Here is a 16,126-nt window from a genome sequence, read left to right as displayed (position 1 = left end):
CGAGAGAGTTCAGAACACGGATTCCCATCTGCCTCAGAGGGGAAAGTGCCTTGTTCATGCACTTTGTGAAAGTCGTGGAGCTAGAGACAGCCCAAAGGGAAGGACTGTATATTGGTAAGCCATGCACTCGAATTCAAATCTCAAGAATCGTCTGTGATAGGGGGCTATCTGGATGTGAAAGTAAGCATCTTTCAGGTCCAGCAAGAAGAACCAGTCAACATAAGGATCTGTTTCAATGTCAACATCCTGAACTTCCATCTCATGAGTGAGAGGTTCAGGAGTCTGAGGTCTAAGAAGGGTCTGAGACCACCATCTTTCTTGGGGACAAGGAAATAACGGCAGTAGTCTTCACTTCGGAGCAGAGGACCTGAGTGTTGTCCGGTTCTACCAAAGTGGGAATCACCCCATGAAAACGCGTACGTCTTCGGGTGAACTGCAGTGAGTAATCGTGCTTTATTATCCCCAAAACCCACTTGGACACTCCGGCGATGGCCTGCCAGGCCTCGGCCCACGTGACAAGAGGCTGGATAGTGTCGGATGGCAAGCCACTGATCAGGGGCCTGAACACTGACCAGTGTGGAAAAGGAAAAACGCTCTCTTTTTGAAAATGTGAAATATTGATTGTGTTCACCATAACAATGGCGCTTTGCGTAGGTGCAACAACAGTGGGCCCAGGTCGCAGAGCAGACAGGCAAGCTTTTGGAGTGGTCCGGCCGCGATGGGTCTTTGTCCCTTCCTCTTTCTTCCCCAATGATCAGGAGGATTTTGAGGGTGTTGGGTCCAGCACAATCCTTGGCCGTGGGCCCTGACATCTCAACGGTTTAGCACACTTAGTGGGGCGAGCTTGCTGATTCTGCTCCTTAGGGGGCGCCACCTAGGGAAGCAGAAGGGTCAGGCTTGCTTTGTCGGTGCAGTCCTCGGGCGAGTCAAGGCAGAGGCAGAGCTGGAGTATTTGGGCAGAAAGTGTTGCATTGCCTGAGACTAATTCTGTGCTGCAGTGAAACACTCAGTGAATCCCTCTACAGCTGGCCAGAGGCGCTGGCAGGGGGGGCCTGGCGGCGTTCTGGCAGGTACCACTCACCCAGTCTGCGGCACTTTGGCTCTTCAGGGGGAGCACACCCTAAATCGAGTTCCTTCACGGTTTTGGAGAGGACGCGGAAAACCTTGGTGTCTATCCCAGCTATGGTGTCAATGGGCTCAAGTGACGGAATGTGGGCGGGGTCAGAATCACCAGCCCAATCCTCTGTTTCGGAAGCTGCGAGTGACATGGAGTCATCAAGCGGCTCATCCTCTGATCCGCCAAAAGAGACAAGGCCCAGAGAAAAGGACAGGGGACGGCTCTCTCATAGGAGAGGGTGAGACACGCGGGTGCTGGGACGGCACTGAGCCTTTCTTCCCTTTCCCATTTTGGCGGGCTTTGGCGCGTGGCATTGCTGTAGCCCTGTCATTGGTTTAAAAAGTTTAACAGATTAAACCAATGGCAGTTCAGTTACACTGCGCTATTGAAAAAAGGCTTCAGCATCGAGGAAAAGGGAGCTTTTCCCCATATCTAGGTCAAATTTTTTTTTGGCACTACTGTCTATTAAAAATAAATGAAAAGAAACCAAGCATAGTAGACTTTTTTTCCTGTTTTATCAAAATTCATCGAAGTGTGACTCCCGAACCGAGGTATGTACCAAACCGTTGTAGCAGAAATGAGTCGAATCAGACAAATCAAAGAGTCTATCAGAGCTGTGTGCATTGAAACGAGAGCCGAATTCCTCAGGAAGTCATAAATCAGTTCTAGTGCCACAAGAACCAAGCAAGATAACCAACCAACCAACTTGTTCACACAACAGCTTTCAACATTAACACCAATATAACAATTATTGACAATTTTAATTCGAAGAAGAGATTGTCAAATTTATTGTTCGTGATTGGAATGCAACGCTGGACATCACATGTAAACCCAGGAGATCAAGTTAAATACTTGCATTGACTTCCCCCCCCCAGCCAGTGAAACCAGACTGAAATTCCTAAGGGGGAAGGGCTTTTAACCTTTGTCTTCACAGAAAAGTCCCTTTGCCAGAGAATGGCAAAGAAACTGCTTTTTATACATTATATATGGACCAGAATGAACTCAAAAAGACTTCTAAATGAATCGTTCCATTGCTTCATTTAACTCCATATTCATTTATGTGTAACCCACACATTTGACTATCATGTATAATCACTTATTGTGTATGTCTTTTGATAACTATAGGATACATAGTCATGTCTAGTATTGACATAATCAAATTTTCTTGCTTGATATTGTCCTGACAATCATTTATTTGTAAAATATATCATAATCATGTTATAGGAATCATGTCCAAAATTAGACCCTGTGAGGCAAGAACCACATGCTTGGTAAGATAAACAATGATTTATGATACCCCAGACCCCAGGACCATATCTGATTGGTCAAGGCAACATTTGAGGGGTGGCCAACAAGGAAGTTTAAAAACTTTGGACTCGATTAAAGGAACACTCCACCGTTTTTTGAAATAGGGCTTATTCACATTATTTCCTACATTTAGATAAGTGTGCAAATGCATTTTTGTGTCAGTGCATGCATTGTTTTAGTTTGACTGGGTCGGCGTTAGCTTAGCTTAGCACAATGAATGGAATCCTTTGTTGCCAGCTAGCATGGCCTGAGTAAAAGTGATCAAAAAAATAAAAAAAAACCACCTAATTACTTCTTGTGGCCTGCGTATTCACAACGAGTACAAATAGCGATCCAGATTAACACTAGGCGATTTCCTAGGCAGATATTGATTTGGGACTATATTGTGGGGAAGCACAGAAGAAAGCACTGCTACTTCGGCGCAGAGATATCACGCAACACATGAAAACATCAACTCTATGTGAATACAGGTATAATATGGGTCGATCTATACATGCGTCATGATTAAAATAATCACTTACTCTGTGGACAGCTGTCCATTTGGTCTATTCGGCGTGGGGCGTTTTTTCCAGTTCACTTTGTCACACCGGAAAAAAAAAAAATCGAGTACTGCAGAATGGATCAGCGCCGTGAAATCCTCTGTAGATGTGACACAACTTCGGGCACGCTCATCTTGATCTGACGTTTTGAGCCTGGTCATCAATGGCAAAAACATGTCCCACTCTCTACAGCAAAGACACTCTATTTCCGTCGGCATAGATTGGCATATTCCCCCACATTCACACCACCAGTTCATGTTGGCTCTCATCCTCACGTCCTCAGGCTGTTGAGCGATCGCAACTAATACACGCGCATATAAATTTCACTCGCGGCTGGCTTGACGGTGTTTTTCTGAAGTGCGGCTGGCTTGACCGCAGTCTCCTACTGTCGTTCTATTTCCAAAGCATGCAGCTCGTCTTCTGTAAACTCTGGTTCAAATAGGTATGGTTCTGGTTCTTGACTGTCTGAGAAGTCACCCTCTTCGTCTCTCTCAAAATCAGCCATGTTCATCGCCATTCGTGTACTGTAAGGAAAATAGCCAGGCAGGCAGCTACTATTCACGCCGGTATGTTGACGGAAGTCGTGGGATTTCATGTGTTGCGTGATTCTCTGCCCCGAAGTAGCAGTGCTTCACCTAAGCAGCAGTGCTTCGCCTGTGCTTCCCCATAATATAGTCCCAAGCCAATATCTGCCTAGGAAATCGCCTAGTGTTAATCTGGATCGCTATTCGTACTCGTTGTGAATACGCAGTCCACAAGAAGTAATTAGGTGGGTTTTTTTTATTTTTTTGATCACTTTTACTCAGGCCATGCTAGCTGGCAACAAAGGATTCCATTCATTGTGCTAAGCTAAGCTAACGCCGACCCAGTCAAACTAAAACAATGCATGCACTGACACAAAAATGCATTTGCCCACCTATCTAAATGTAGGAAATAATGTGAATAAGCCCTATTTAAAAAAACGGTGGAGTGTTCCTTTAAATCTTGCTTTTAGTCTGCTTTTGCTGCTATTAGCCATGTCGGCTTTTAGTTCTAGCATTGCTTGTGCTATCAGTCATGCCTTGCTTTTAGTCTGCTTTTAGTTCTAGCATTGCTTGTGCTATCAGTCATGCGGGCTTTTAGTCTGCTTTTAGTTCCAGCCTTGCTCGTGCTATTAGTCATGCCTGCTCTTAGCTTTTAGCTTGTAGCATTGCTACATAGCTTTAGATTGTAGCATCTAGCCATGCGGTTAGTCGTCATTGTTCTTTGAGCGCGGCTCCAGCGTGCCTGCCTGCTGCTACTATGAGAAGGAACACAACCTAGTCTCGTCAAACTTTATTTCTTTTCTTTTCCGTTTGAGAGTTTCGTGTTCTGAGTTAAGTTTTGTAACGTTGAGTCTCCGACGCCTGACCTCGGATGCCCGTTCAACTTCGACCAGCGCACATGACTCTGCACTGTCAGCCAACGCCCAACAACCACGGGCTTCCCAAGACGTCACTTCACTACTGAACTTCCAGCCAATCAGCGACACCGGGATACCCCTTTCAACGGGAGTCCCTTTCACAGGAAACTAAGGCAACGTATCCCCAGATATTTGTTGTGCTGGTGTATCTAATATAATTTTAGTCACATTGAGGAACTCAATGCAAGGGCTAATTACGTGATTGATGGTTGTTCATGTCTATGCAATTTAACGTATTGCTGTAAACTTGGGATTCCATATTTCCATTCTCTTAAACTCATCTTTCCTTAACTTTCGACCTTCCTGCAACTTGTGTGAATGTGTGTGTGCGTGCGTTTATGTGTTAGATTAGTTTATATGTCTTAGATTTAACCTAATAAAGCCTTATTCATATTGAAAAGAGAAGTATCTTGTGTTTTGTGCTTACAAGTTAATGTCTTAAACTGCCGATCTTGTTACTGTGCTAATTGATAGTGTTTCACTATAGTTTGGATATTAGTATCCAGCGCAGATTTGATGTTAAACGGCTAGTTCACTGAATCGCAGGGCGTCTCCGTGACCAGCCGTGAAACAGTGATTCTGTTCAAATTCCCTTTAAAATCTTAAATGATTCCCTTTGAGCTAAATTGACCTGTTTCCCTTACACCGTGACATCTGTGCACTGTTCCATTCCTACCTAATATAAAAATATAAAGCCTCTAGTCAATAATAATGGACACTGACATTATGACGTCCAAACCCATAGGCTTAAATGCAATAAAGCTAATGGTTTGTGAAAGCTATGTGCTGAACATGTAACCTATCATTCGTTTTCTATGAATTTCGAGCAAGCCAGTAAACTAAATTCCGGTCAATGCTTATGAAACCAATATAATCAGGGGCGTCATGATTTTTGAGGGGGCACGGGACGGGGGGTGGGAGCAGGGGTCTCGTCATCCTTGTCATGTGACACAGTAGCCACAACAAATTAGGTCTTAACTACGGAAGTTCTAAGTGGCCATGCATTATAATTTTTTTCCTTCTTGTTTTCTTGTTATAACGACTTAATTGTCTCGTTATCTCGACATAACGAAAGTCGTTTTCTCATTTTAATGACTTAATTTTCTCGTTATCTCGACATAACCAAAGTCGTTTTCTCGTTATAATGACTTAATTTTCTCTAAGAAGTTACAAAACTGCGCCAGACCTGGCACTACAGACCTGAATATAACTGATGGGGTGTTGTACACTATCCACTTTACTGTACGTGGACCTTCCTCGTGATCGCTATAATTTGTGCAGTCTTGTTCATTACTGAGATTTAATTAATTCATAAATGTTAAATGCTTGAATCAGCATGACTAATTAGTGTATTAAGTTCTTTCTAGATGCATGAGTTTCACCAATGCGTTCTGTGTCATATAATAACTGCTCTTCAAAACCAAGGTTGACGTCACTGTATTCTGTTTGCACCTATATCTTTATTTGTGCTTCTTTTAGGCACATGATTGTTAGTCAATAAGCGGAGATGTTCTGTTTATCTACAGTAGGACGGGATTTAAGGATAGGCTATTTGTGATGTACTTCTTTTCCTTATTATTAATCTTTATTGTTAACCATATTGATGAGAAATGTGATGTATATATAAAGTGCATAGGCTAAATTAATTCAGTTTTGTTCTATAATGTTGTAATCGTTTTTTCTGCACACACAAACATATACATGAACGATCTTTTCAAACAGAAGTTTGTAAGGCACATGATATCGGTCACAGCATAAAAAAATGACAAATTATATATAATTTTATTTCCAATAAAGGGAAAATTAAAGAGCCACACAGATGGGAAATCAAAAATTACCTGTATTACAGTGTATGATGTAGCTGTCCATCAGTGTAAACAATGTGCAAAGTAATTAAACCAAAAAGTACATGATTTATAAAGTTATTGGCTTCTAAAGTAAGGAGTCGACTCTGAATCGCTGAAACGAGTCGTTATAGATTTCAAATCTTTTGCCCATCTCTATGTATGTCACTAGGAACACTTTGCATAATAATCTCCGCCTACCGTCTTGGGAGAAACGGAACTCTGACCAGCCCACCACCCCCCATTAAAATGAAGTGTAACTCTGTGAATACTCAACGAAGAGACATGAGAGAGATATCTATAGAAAGCTTGACATGTCTACTTTAAAACTAAAATAAGAAAACAGATATTCTGTGATAAAGTAATCCATATGAAAACAACGCGATGTCTGTTTTTCATGTCTCCCTTCGTTTTATCTAATGTGACCATGCCCCCGCGCTGAACGCGCTATTCAGATTCAAACTGAAGTGCGCGGCTTGAATACACCCACACAGAAGAAAAAGCAGCGAGACTGTTCAAGTTTTTTATATTACTGTTTGCTTCGCGATGATAGGAATAAGACATAATTCACCCCAAACAGATGCCTACGCATTGTTTACTGTGAAGTTGTGTGCGGAACAACCAATCAAAACTGATTATGTCAGTTGACCAATCAGAACACAGTATGCTACTGAAAGGTGAGGTTTAAGGAAACTGAATATTTTGAACAGCTTCGCACGAACCGTTTGGGGATCTCTGAGAATTGAGGTAATTTTAAAATGATATTTTGACAAAATGACAATGTTTTTTAACCTTGGAGGGATTTAAACCTAATGTACAGGACTTATAAACAGTGATAGGAAGCTTAGAATTTTCATCGTACTGGCTCTTTAAAAGAGAGTTTAATCCAAGCAGCTCTAAAAGATCTTAGAATAGTTCTGCATCCTTCTGAAGTGTTCGAGGTGTTGCCATTTAAACATGTTAATTACAAAAACAAAACGTTCTCTGGAAAAATCAACAGTGATTGATCATAATAATATTATGTATTTAAGACACTTGGAGAACATGTATAAAAAAATAAAATAAATAAAAAATAAAAAAAAATTAATAACTTTCTTACTTGTCCAATTCCCACTGCTAAAGAGGACGGGAATCTGAGGGAAAACACGGTTTAAGTGCATAAAATAATAAACATATGGAAAGTACATAGTGCCCTTTAATACAAAAAAATATTAATAATAATAATAATAATGAATCCATCGTATACATTTTAATATAATCTATGCAACTAACAGATCTGTTAAAAAGATATAAAAAATAATAACACGAGAGAGATTGAATTAGGAGTAACCTATTCACGTAGCTATTTGACCAGTTTAAATCATACCCAAGGTAAACAAGAGTAAAAAGACACTATAAAAGTTTAAGTGGTCAGATCTATAGACTGTCATTATACATTGGTACATCTAGTAATAAAAGCACTAGTATGAATAAGCTAACATGAAACATAAATTAATATAGTGACGTTAATGCGATTACCTGTAATTAGTGAGAACGCTCTTGTTAACGACAACAATAAGGAAAGAAGAGAGCCCATAGAAACCTGCAGCAAATAACTTAACAAATAATGCAGATGTGCCAGTTCCGCCTTCTCGGGAAATATTATCTTTTTGGTCATTCTCAGTGGAACTCACACAGAGACGTTTTCGTATATCCGCCATGTCTACCCAGATGCATGCGGCTTTCTGTTAAATAGGTCCAATCAATTTTCTGCATAAAAAATCGTTCCCAGTGTTGAAGTTTTTGAAGGGACAGCCGTGTTCCAATTCAGAGACTGTGGCCGTTTCTCAATACACCGTGTGTTCGGATTGCGTCCTCGGTATAGTTCGGACTTCCCAAATTCAACTTGGAAGTGTGAACTCCCGAGGACGGGAGGACGTAAGTCCGGTAATTCTGTAAATGGAACCAAGTGTGTAACAGCAGCGTACTGCAGCACCCCCTGGAGCGTAACCGACGAAAACATTTGTGTGATGAGGGTGCGGCGTTAAAATAAATGAATAAACAATATGTAATAAAGAAATAATAATATTTATTTTATTAATTTGTATATTCATAAAAATTTATTGAAAGAGTAGCCTAAGCCTACAATTTCAAGAAGCAACGGTTAAATATGAGTTAAATTAGATCAAATTGACTGTGAACGTCGTTTCAACTGATTAAAGTTATTTAACTTACATAAAAAATAAATTAAAAAAATGTTACCATAATTTTTGGATTATAATATAACTCGTAACATGTTTCTACCATACCCAAATTAAGAATTAAAGGTCATACGATGTTTCTAAAAAAGAACATTATTTTGTGTAGTTGATGTGAATGAAATCAGTTTATGTGGTTTAAGTAAAAAAAAAAATTTGTACACATATTGTACATTATTGTTTCTCCTCTATGGCCCGGCTTTTCTGAAACATATCATTAGACCCATTATAAACGAGGCATTTGTTGCATCCAGTGGGGACAGTCCTCGCGCCCCCCAGCTCTGCATATTTTGCTTGTTTGTTAACACCCCTGATTCAGATAATCACCTCATTAGAAGTGAGTTCCATGCATGAATTGACATGGTCCCTACAAAGTGTTCATTGTGACTGTGATGTCCACTTTGCAGGGCACTTACGTTTGAATAGAATAAATTATTAACATAAAACCATGTCTGCATTCCATGTGATCAGAGAAATGACAAACAAGCGCTGCTCAAGACTCACGTTTGAATCATCATAGGCAAATCCTTTACATTCTACAGGGGCAACATTGAGGGCATGCTGACCAGCTGCATCACTGTCTGGTATGGGAACTGTAGTGCAACAGACCACAAGACCATCCAACGGACACAGCTGCAAAGATCATCCTTGCCCCCCTGCCCTTCATCTTGACATTTTCCTTACACGGTGGTCCAGCAAAGCCAACAGTGTCTTTAAGGACGCTACCCATCCCTCCCACAGTCTCTTTCAGCTTCTACCATCAGGAAGACGGTACCAGAGCATCAGAGCCCTCTCCGCCAGACTGCTCAAAAGTTTTTTTCCCCAGGCTGTTAAAGCTGAAAGGACCTCTACAGCCCTGGTATGGTAGAAGCTGAAAGAGACTGTGGGAGGGATGGGTAGGGTCCTTAAGGATACTGTTGGCTTTGCTGGACCATCGTGTAAGGAAAATGTCAAAGATGAAGGGGAGAGGGGCAAGGATTATCAGAACATTGTAAAACTCACACATGCAAGTCAAAAAGCATACAACACCACACATTACATACTCAGCACTTCACTGCACTCAAACACACATGCAAACAACACCTCAAACATTGTGTAATATATACCACACACACACATACAACACCACAAATATAAAAAGCATGTTGATACTTACTGTTCAGTTTTTACTGTATCTGTATTGTCATTTAAAAAAAAAATGTTTAAAAATGTTTCAAAAGATTTTAAGTTGCATTTGTAAAAAATGAAGTCATTTAATATTCATCAGTTGTCTGTCACGTCTTCCACTCATTGTTATATATAACTAATTTAAGTATTGAGCAGTACCTAGGTATTTTGGAGTACAAAAACTTTTATAATGGGGTAAGCAAGACTTTTATTGTAGAAATAACTTGTATTAGTAAAATCTACTTAAAATATTGTGTTAAACCAACTGATAAATTTGTTCATTGGGATACTCAAATATTTAAGTATTGCTGACCAAAGATTTTAAGGTAACACTGCTTAAAATTCCATGTTAAGTTTACTTAAGAAAAGGGATGCAAAAATGATGCACTATTGTATATTTTTAAGCAAATAGCATATTATTTTTTTCAGTGCAGTTTAGCACTGAAACTGCTGAAACACATCTCATCATTGCAGTCAAAACCAGAAATTCAATTAAGTTTGAGGTTGTTAAAAGTTTCACACAAAAAAACAAGTAATTTTGTGCACACATAACCCATATGTAACTTAATCACTAAGAAAATTACCATATGAATGAGGAAAAATCCGCTTGTGATCAATTTATTTATTTTTTTTTTTCCTTAAGGCACTAGATTTAGACCTCTTGTTCAGATGTTGAAAATCACATTTGACTCGTCATACTCGTTTCTTTCAACATTTCCGCTTGACATTAAAGCGTAGTTCTAATGTGTACACTCCATCGGTCATAAGTATTAGCATCTGCCGAGTGGTCCATTCTTTCTGTTTGTACATTTTTGGTGGATTTGGTAGAGTGAATATGTCATCTTCTTGTAACATGATTGTAATTAAGAACCATAACATTATAACAACATAATCTTGAAAAGGTTATACGTAGACATAGTCTTTTATATAGGAACTATGGTTGTCCTTCAATAAATATGTATCAGTATAAATAAGTAGTAGCCCTTTATTGTCACTAGTCACAAGTACCAGCGAAATTAGCCATCAACCTGTCCATACATACAAAACATACTTAGAAGGGGGTAGACAGGGCAGGAAGACATGGAATTGAGGAAGAAATACAGCATAACATTACGGAAGTGAGAAGAAAAACCCAACACCAATACCATGCTCCTTTTGGGAGTACAGTATGGGAACATGAAAAAAACCTCAGAAACAAAAGCACATAATCACAATAAACACACGACATTGCAACTGGGGACGGAAATTGGGGGGGTTGAGGTAATCCAGTGCAGGCAGCAGCCATCAGCCAGCTATTAAAGTGCTGGTCACAGACCCGCTTGCCAGACTGGTGGTACAAAGTGGCGAATGTGAGGGATGGGGGTTGGGAGGTGAGTGCATATCTGTACATGTGTGTTGGTAAGTCTGGAGAGTTGTGATTCTCTCTAGATGTCTCAGTCTGGAGATTATACAGCGTCACAGCAAGTTGCCATGGAGACAACCTTGGTCAGTTCCTAGACAGAGTCAACAATCAGCAGGTGTCTGTGAAGAGGGGGAGGAACGCGAGAGAAGTCTGGCTGCAATGCTCTTCCCGGGAGATATTTTGTATCCAGCCCAAGGCCGATGCTGGTAGAAAAGCCAAAAGAAGATAAGATACCAATTGTTTGGTCTAGTAGCCGCATTCCATTTGGCGGTCACTATGATTGTTCATTTGTCCATTTTGGTCTCCAAAATCTTTGCAATTTCCTTTGCAAATCCATGAGCTTCTCCGTGATGTTATCCATATTTTGGTTAATAGTCCCAGTCTCAATGTTGACCGCTCTACCCACTGCTTCGATCATGACGGGTAGCCTTATGAGGCTTTGGACAGTTTTTCCCATCTTCTGAATTTTTCGATAAACCAGGGCAGAGCCTAATCCAATCAGCAGAATACCTGTTATCATGGTTCCGAATAGGTATATATCTTCAATGTCCTCCACGGAAAGAGCCGCCAGACACACGACCTGCCAATTCGCCCACAAGTCCATCGTTTAGACAGCTGCGAACGTTCCTGCAGGGCAGTCAGGTTCCCCCGAACTCAAGCTCCTCGTCGAGAAGATGGTGTTAATTGCGTTGAGAGACCAATTAATCAAATCCATGTTTCAGTTTAGGACAGCAGTACAGATTGAGTCTCTCAATGTAGACGAGGCAAGAGAAAACAAGCGAGGCAGGGAGGAGAGGAAAGAAATGCGACCGCCTCCGTTGAGAGCTGAAGAGAAGAGCATTTCATCATTGAATTCAGTGATGTCTGTATCTGGGGTTTTAGTTGTCCTGGTCTATGCTGTCTTTCAGGGCTGTAGAGGTCCTTTCTAGTTGCTGATCCACCATCTGGTCTGGATATGTTCTGAATCCAGGTGACTGCAGTGACCCTCTGATCAGGATACAGACTGGATCTGGTGGCTACAGTGACCTCAGAATAAGACAGAAACAGACTAATATTAGCGTAGGTGCCATTCTACTAAGGATGTAGCAAGTACATCAGGTGTTATGGGAAGTGTTTCTGGTTTACCTAATTAATGCAGCCTAAAAATCCTCTAACGGATTTGGATATTAGAAGCAATTTAGTGTGTTGTGTGTAAGCCAGGTTAAAGAGATGGGTCTTTAATCTAGATTTAAACTGCAAGATTGTGTCTGCCTCCCAAACAATGTTAGGTAGGTTATTCCAGAGTTTAGGCGCCAAATAGGGAAAGAATTTGCTGCCCGCAGTTGATTTTGATATTCTAGGTATTATCAAATTGCCTTTGGCATTTTGAGAATGCAGCGGACATGGAGGATTCTAATGTAACAAGAGCTCATTCAAATACTGAGGTGATAAACCATTCAGGGTTTTATAAGTAATAAGCAAGATTTTAAAATCTATAAGATGTTTGATAGGGAGCCAGTGCATTGTTGACAGGGCCGGGTTAATGTGGTCATACTTCCTGGTTCTTGTAAGAACTCTTGCTGCTGCATTTTGGACTAACTGTAGTTTGTTAACTAAGACTTCCCCTTCTATAGTGCCCTGTCTGATGCAATACTGTAGCTGATGGCTGAATGGTTACAATTTTATCCCTAATAGTATCGGTTTTAGAAGTAAAGTAGTTCATAAAGTCATTAGACGAGAGTGTTATGCAAACAGTCCATAACGTTATCTTTGATTTAAAATATTGAATTGCATGTCTAACAATGTACAAACTTCATAATCATCGCGAAGAAGCAGGCGGGAACCGGCGGACAATCAAATAAGATTTTAATAATCAAAATAAAAACCAAACACAACTAAAACCCAGGCCTGGTCCTCTCTCGTCCTTCACTGTCACCTCTCCAGTTTTATATCCTTCCATCTCCTCCGTGGGACTTGAGACCGGTGGGTCGAGCAGGTGTCGCTCATCTCCAATCACTCCACCAGCCTCGCCTCGTTCCCCTGGCTCTCGGCCCCGCCCCACTCGTCACATACCCCATCGCCCCTCGCAGGCTGGGGGGTACCCACGAGACTGCGCTCTATGCCACCGCCCCTCCCTCCGGGGGGACCGCTCACGGTGACCTGCGGGAACCTGGGGGTAGGACAGATGATGCGAGAGAAAAGGAGATGGAAGGAGAAGCAACAGAGACAAGAGAGGGGAGAGAGGAAAAAAAAAAATTCCGGTTCCCAGACACACTGCTGCTTGGCCTTCCACCAGCTGGGTGATCTCCTCCGCGAATGGAGTGGGCACGTATGCTTTTCAAACCAGCCAAGTCAAGATCAATGGTGCTGAGAAGAGGAAAGATGGATGATAATTTCGGTTTAGCATAGCTGGTGCAACAATCCCGACAATCACTGCGAAGCCTGTCAAGAGCTTAGGTAAGGTGTTTGACAGCACCCTGAGGGACTTCGCATCCATCCAGTCAACCTGCACGGAGCTGGGAAGATGGCTGAAGACAGTGGATCGGTTTGGACTGCCAGGGAAGTTCAAAGCTTGGCTGTACCAATATGGCATTCTTCCCAGTGGCCACTACTCGTTTACAAAGTGCCAATCTCGACTGTGGAAACCTTAGAGAGGAAGGTCACCAGCCACCTCAGAAGATGGCTGGGGCTTCCAAAAATTCTAAGTTGCACTGCACTTTATGGGCACAGCAAAAGAATAAATAAATTGCAAATAAATAAATTGTATGAACAGTTGTGCTATAGATGATAATGGAATATAATAGAGTAAGATGCAGGGGTGTACTAGGATGGAGAGGTAACAAATAAATATAGGGATATTGCACATTTTTATTGCATTCGTGGGGAACATTTAACTGTTTATGAGGTAGATTGCCTGAGGAAAGAAACTGTTCTTGCACCTGATTGTCCCGGTATTTGTCGCTCTAAAGTGCAGACCAGATGGCAAAAGTTCTTAAAGGGGGTATCTTGGATGTGAGGGATCCAGAGTGATTTTTCGAGCCCTTCTCCTCATTCTGGATGTATACAGTTCTTGAAGGGTGGACAGGGGAACACCAATAATCCTTTCAGCAGTCCGAAATGTTCTCTGTAGTCTTCTCATGTCTAATTTTGTAGCTGAACCAAACCAGAAATTGCAGAGGACAGACTAATGGGAGCTGAGTAGAACTGTTTCAGCAGCTCCTGTGGCAGGTTAAACTTCCTCAGCTGGTGAAGGAAGTATAACCTTTGTTGGGCCTTTTTAACAATGGACTCAATATGATTGTCCCACTTCGAGTCTGTGGTTCCAAGGAATCTGAATGACTCCACTGCAGCCACAGTGCTGTCTATAATGGTGAGTGGGGGGAGTGCAGGGCACAAATTCTGAGTATGGGTCACCATACTTGGCTGTATGTCTCGTCACATGTCTCACGGCATCCAAGATCAGTCCTAGACTTAGGCTGGTTGGAAGAAACCTAGCTTACTGTTGAGAGTTTGGCCAGGTCGCATGTTGAGGCAGACGCTGACACTCTTGCTGTAGGCAGGTATTGTAACTTGCTCACTGATCATTGTGCATGCATCTGGAATTGTTTGACCAGATTGATGGTTCTTGAGATTGATTGCAATAGTCAGTTGTTGTGATGGGGGAGCCCATATGATGTCGTTCACGGTGTCAATGCAGGCGTTGAGATGAACCATGATGTCTGCTCCTATGTAGATGTCATGAGGTAGGTTGGGGACAACGAAGAAGTGGTGACTCAGGAGTCTGTTGTTCCATCGTAGTTCTACAGTGCAGACAGTCTTGGAGGTAGACATAGTTGTTGACCATGGACTGAGAAGGAAGCAGCTGTGCTTCAATGCATCTCTGCTTAAATGTTTTGAAGAGCTTTAGGCTGATGGGTGAGTTTTTAGTCCACAGGGCTATTGCTGCATCAGACACTGGTGTGTCTTGGACATTTATGACAGTCATGATTAGAAGAGAACTTGAGTCTGAGTCAGACTCTTGCAATGAGAAGAGGAAGGGGTCTTGGTTCTTGCTGTTCAGAGTTGAGCTAGCTCTTGGCTTTGACACTGCAACACGTTTGGGTTTACTGACTGGAGGCCTGCAGACTTGAGTCCAGATCTTCAGGTGCTTGAAGTCTATTAAAAGTTCAAAGCAGTCGTTCCCACTTAGGAGTGGATAGGTGTTGAGTGGTGAAATGTACACTGGGTGTATGAGATTCATTGGCCCCACGGTTAGGTGAATTGGGGTCACGTTTTAGTTGTAGGCCTGTGTGGGAATATGTGTTGCGGTTCAGCTCACACCTTTGAAATTTGAGGGTGCTATTAAACTTCTTTGTTCTTTCTTTGACTTCAAGGAGTTTGGTCAACAATAGAGTGATGTTGGCTCCTGTGTTGAGAAGGGCTTCAACTTTGATGTGGCGTTCAATGATAATGGAGAGGTAAAACTTTCTTACTATACCTTTCTCAATGAGGTCGCCCAGGAGTTGAGGGACTGGAGTTTGGGAGGAAACAGGTAGGATATCAGGACTGATCTGGTGTTCTTTGGAGGAGTGACAGATGACTAAACTGCTTTTTGTTGGACACTGCTGTGATCTGGAGTATCAGGTGTTGAGTTAGGGACTAACTCTATTGCTGGGTTTTCAGGTAGGATTTCTTGCCTTGTTCTTGTCTGAAGATAGAGTAGTTATGGGTCTCAGAGAGTGAGGTGAAGGAGTGCTGCTCTCTGTGGTTTGTTGGGTCAGGTGGTCACTGTCTTCTAGTCGAGTTGCTAGTCAGGATGAATCTGGTTTCTCTTTCTTTTCCCACTTCCGGTCCTCCTCTTTTCATTGTAAGAACTCTTTCATCATCATCAGATCTTGTGAGTCAAAGCACGGTGAAGTCTGTTGTTCTTGCATGGTTTCCGTTTAAGCTCGATCAGCTTGGAATCTTTATGAGTTTTTTTGCCGATTCCTTGGGCTGATTGCTCCAGGGTGTGTTTGTCATTTTCCCTTGGAAAGGTAGGAGGCTGTCTGTTACAACACGTAGCCAAGTCTCAAGGTCCTCCCAGTGGACAACAGGGTCTATTGTGCGAGAC

General features: G+C 41.8%; 1 protein-coding gene across 3 annotated transcripts in view; it reads right to left on the bottom strand.

Moving 5' to 3' along the window:
- slc35d1b (solute carrier family 35 member D1b) overlaps positions 1-8,192 on the bottom strand; it is a 51,992-nt gene extending 43,800 nt beyond the window's left edge. For 2 of the 3 annotated variants that reach the window (XM_026252490.1, XM_026252489.1), the window contains exons 1-2: positions 7,768-8,192; positions 7,349-7,382 (exon numbers count right to left, since the gene is read on the bottom strand). In XM_026252490.1, coding sequence (XP_026108275.1) covers positions 7,349-7,382; positions 7,768-7,949 — 216 coding nt within the window. In that variant the 5' untranslated portion in view covers positions 7,950-8,192. The remainder of the gene's footprint in view (positions 1-7,348; positions 7,383-7,767) is intronic. The other variant, XM_026252491.1, reaches the window with a different exon arrangement.
- Positions 8,193-16,126: the final 7,934 nt, after the last annotated feature.

The sequence above is a fragment of the Carassius auratus genome, unplaced genomic scaffold (assembly GCF_003368295.1).
Source record: "Carassius auratus strain Wakin unplaced genomic scaffold, ASM336829v1 scaf_tig00030707, whole genome shotgun sequence".
Taxonomy (NCBI): Eukaryota; Metazoa; Chordata; class Actinopteri; order Cypriniformes; family Cyprinidae; genus Carassius; species Carassius auratus.
The sequence above is the reverse complement of the archived record's forward strand: the minus strand, read 5'-3'. Positions and strand labels throughout refer to the sequence as shown.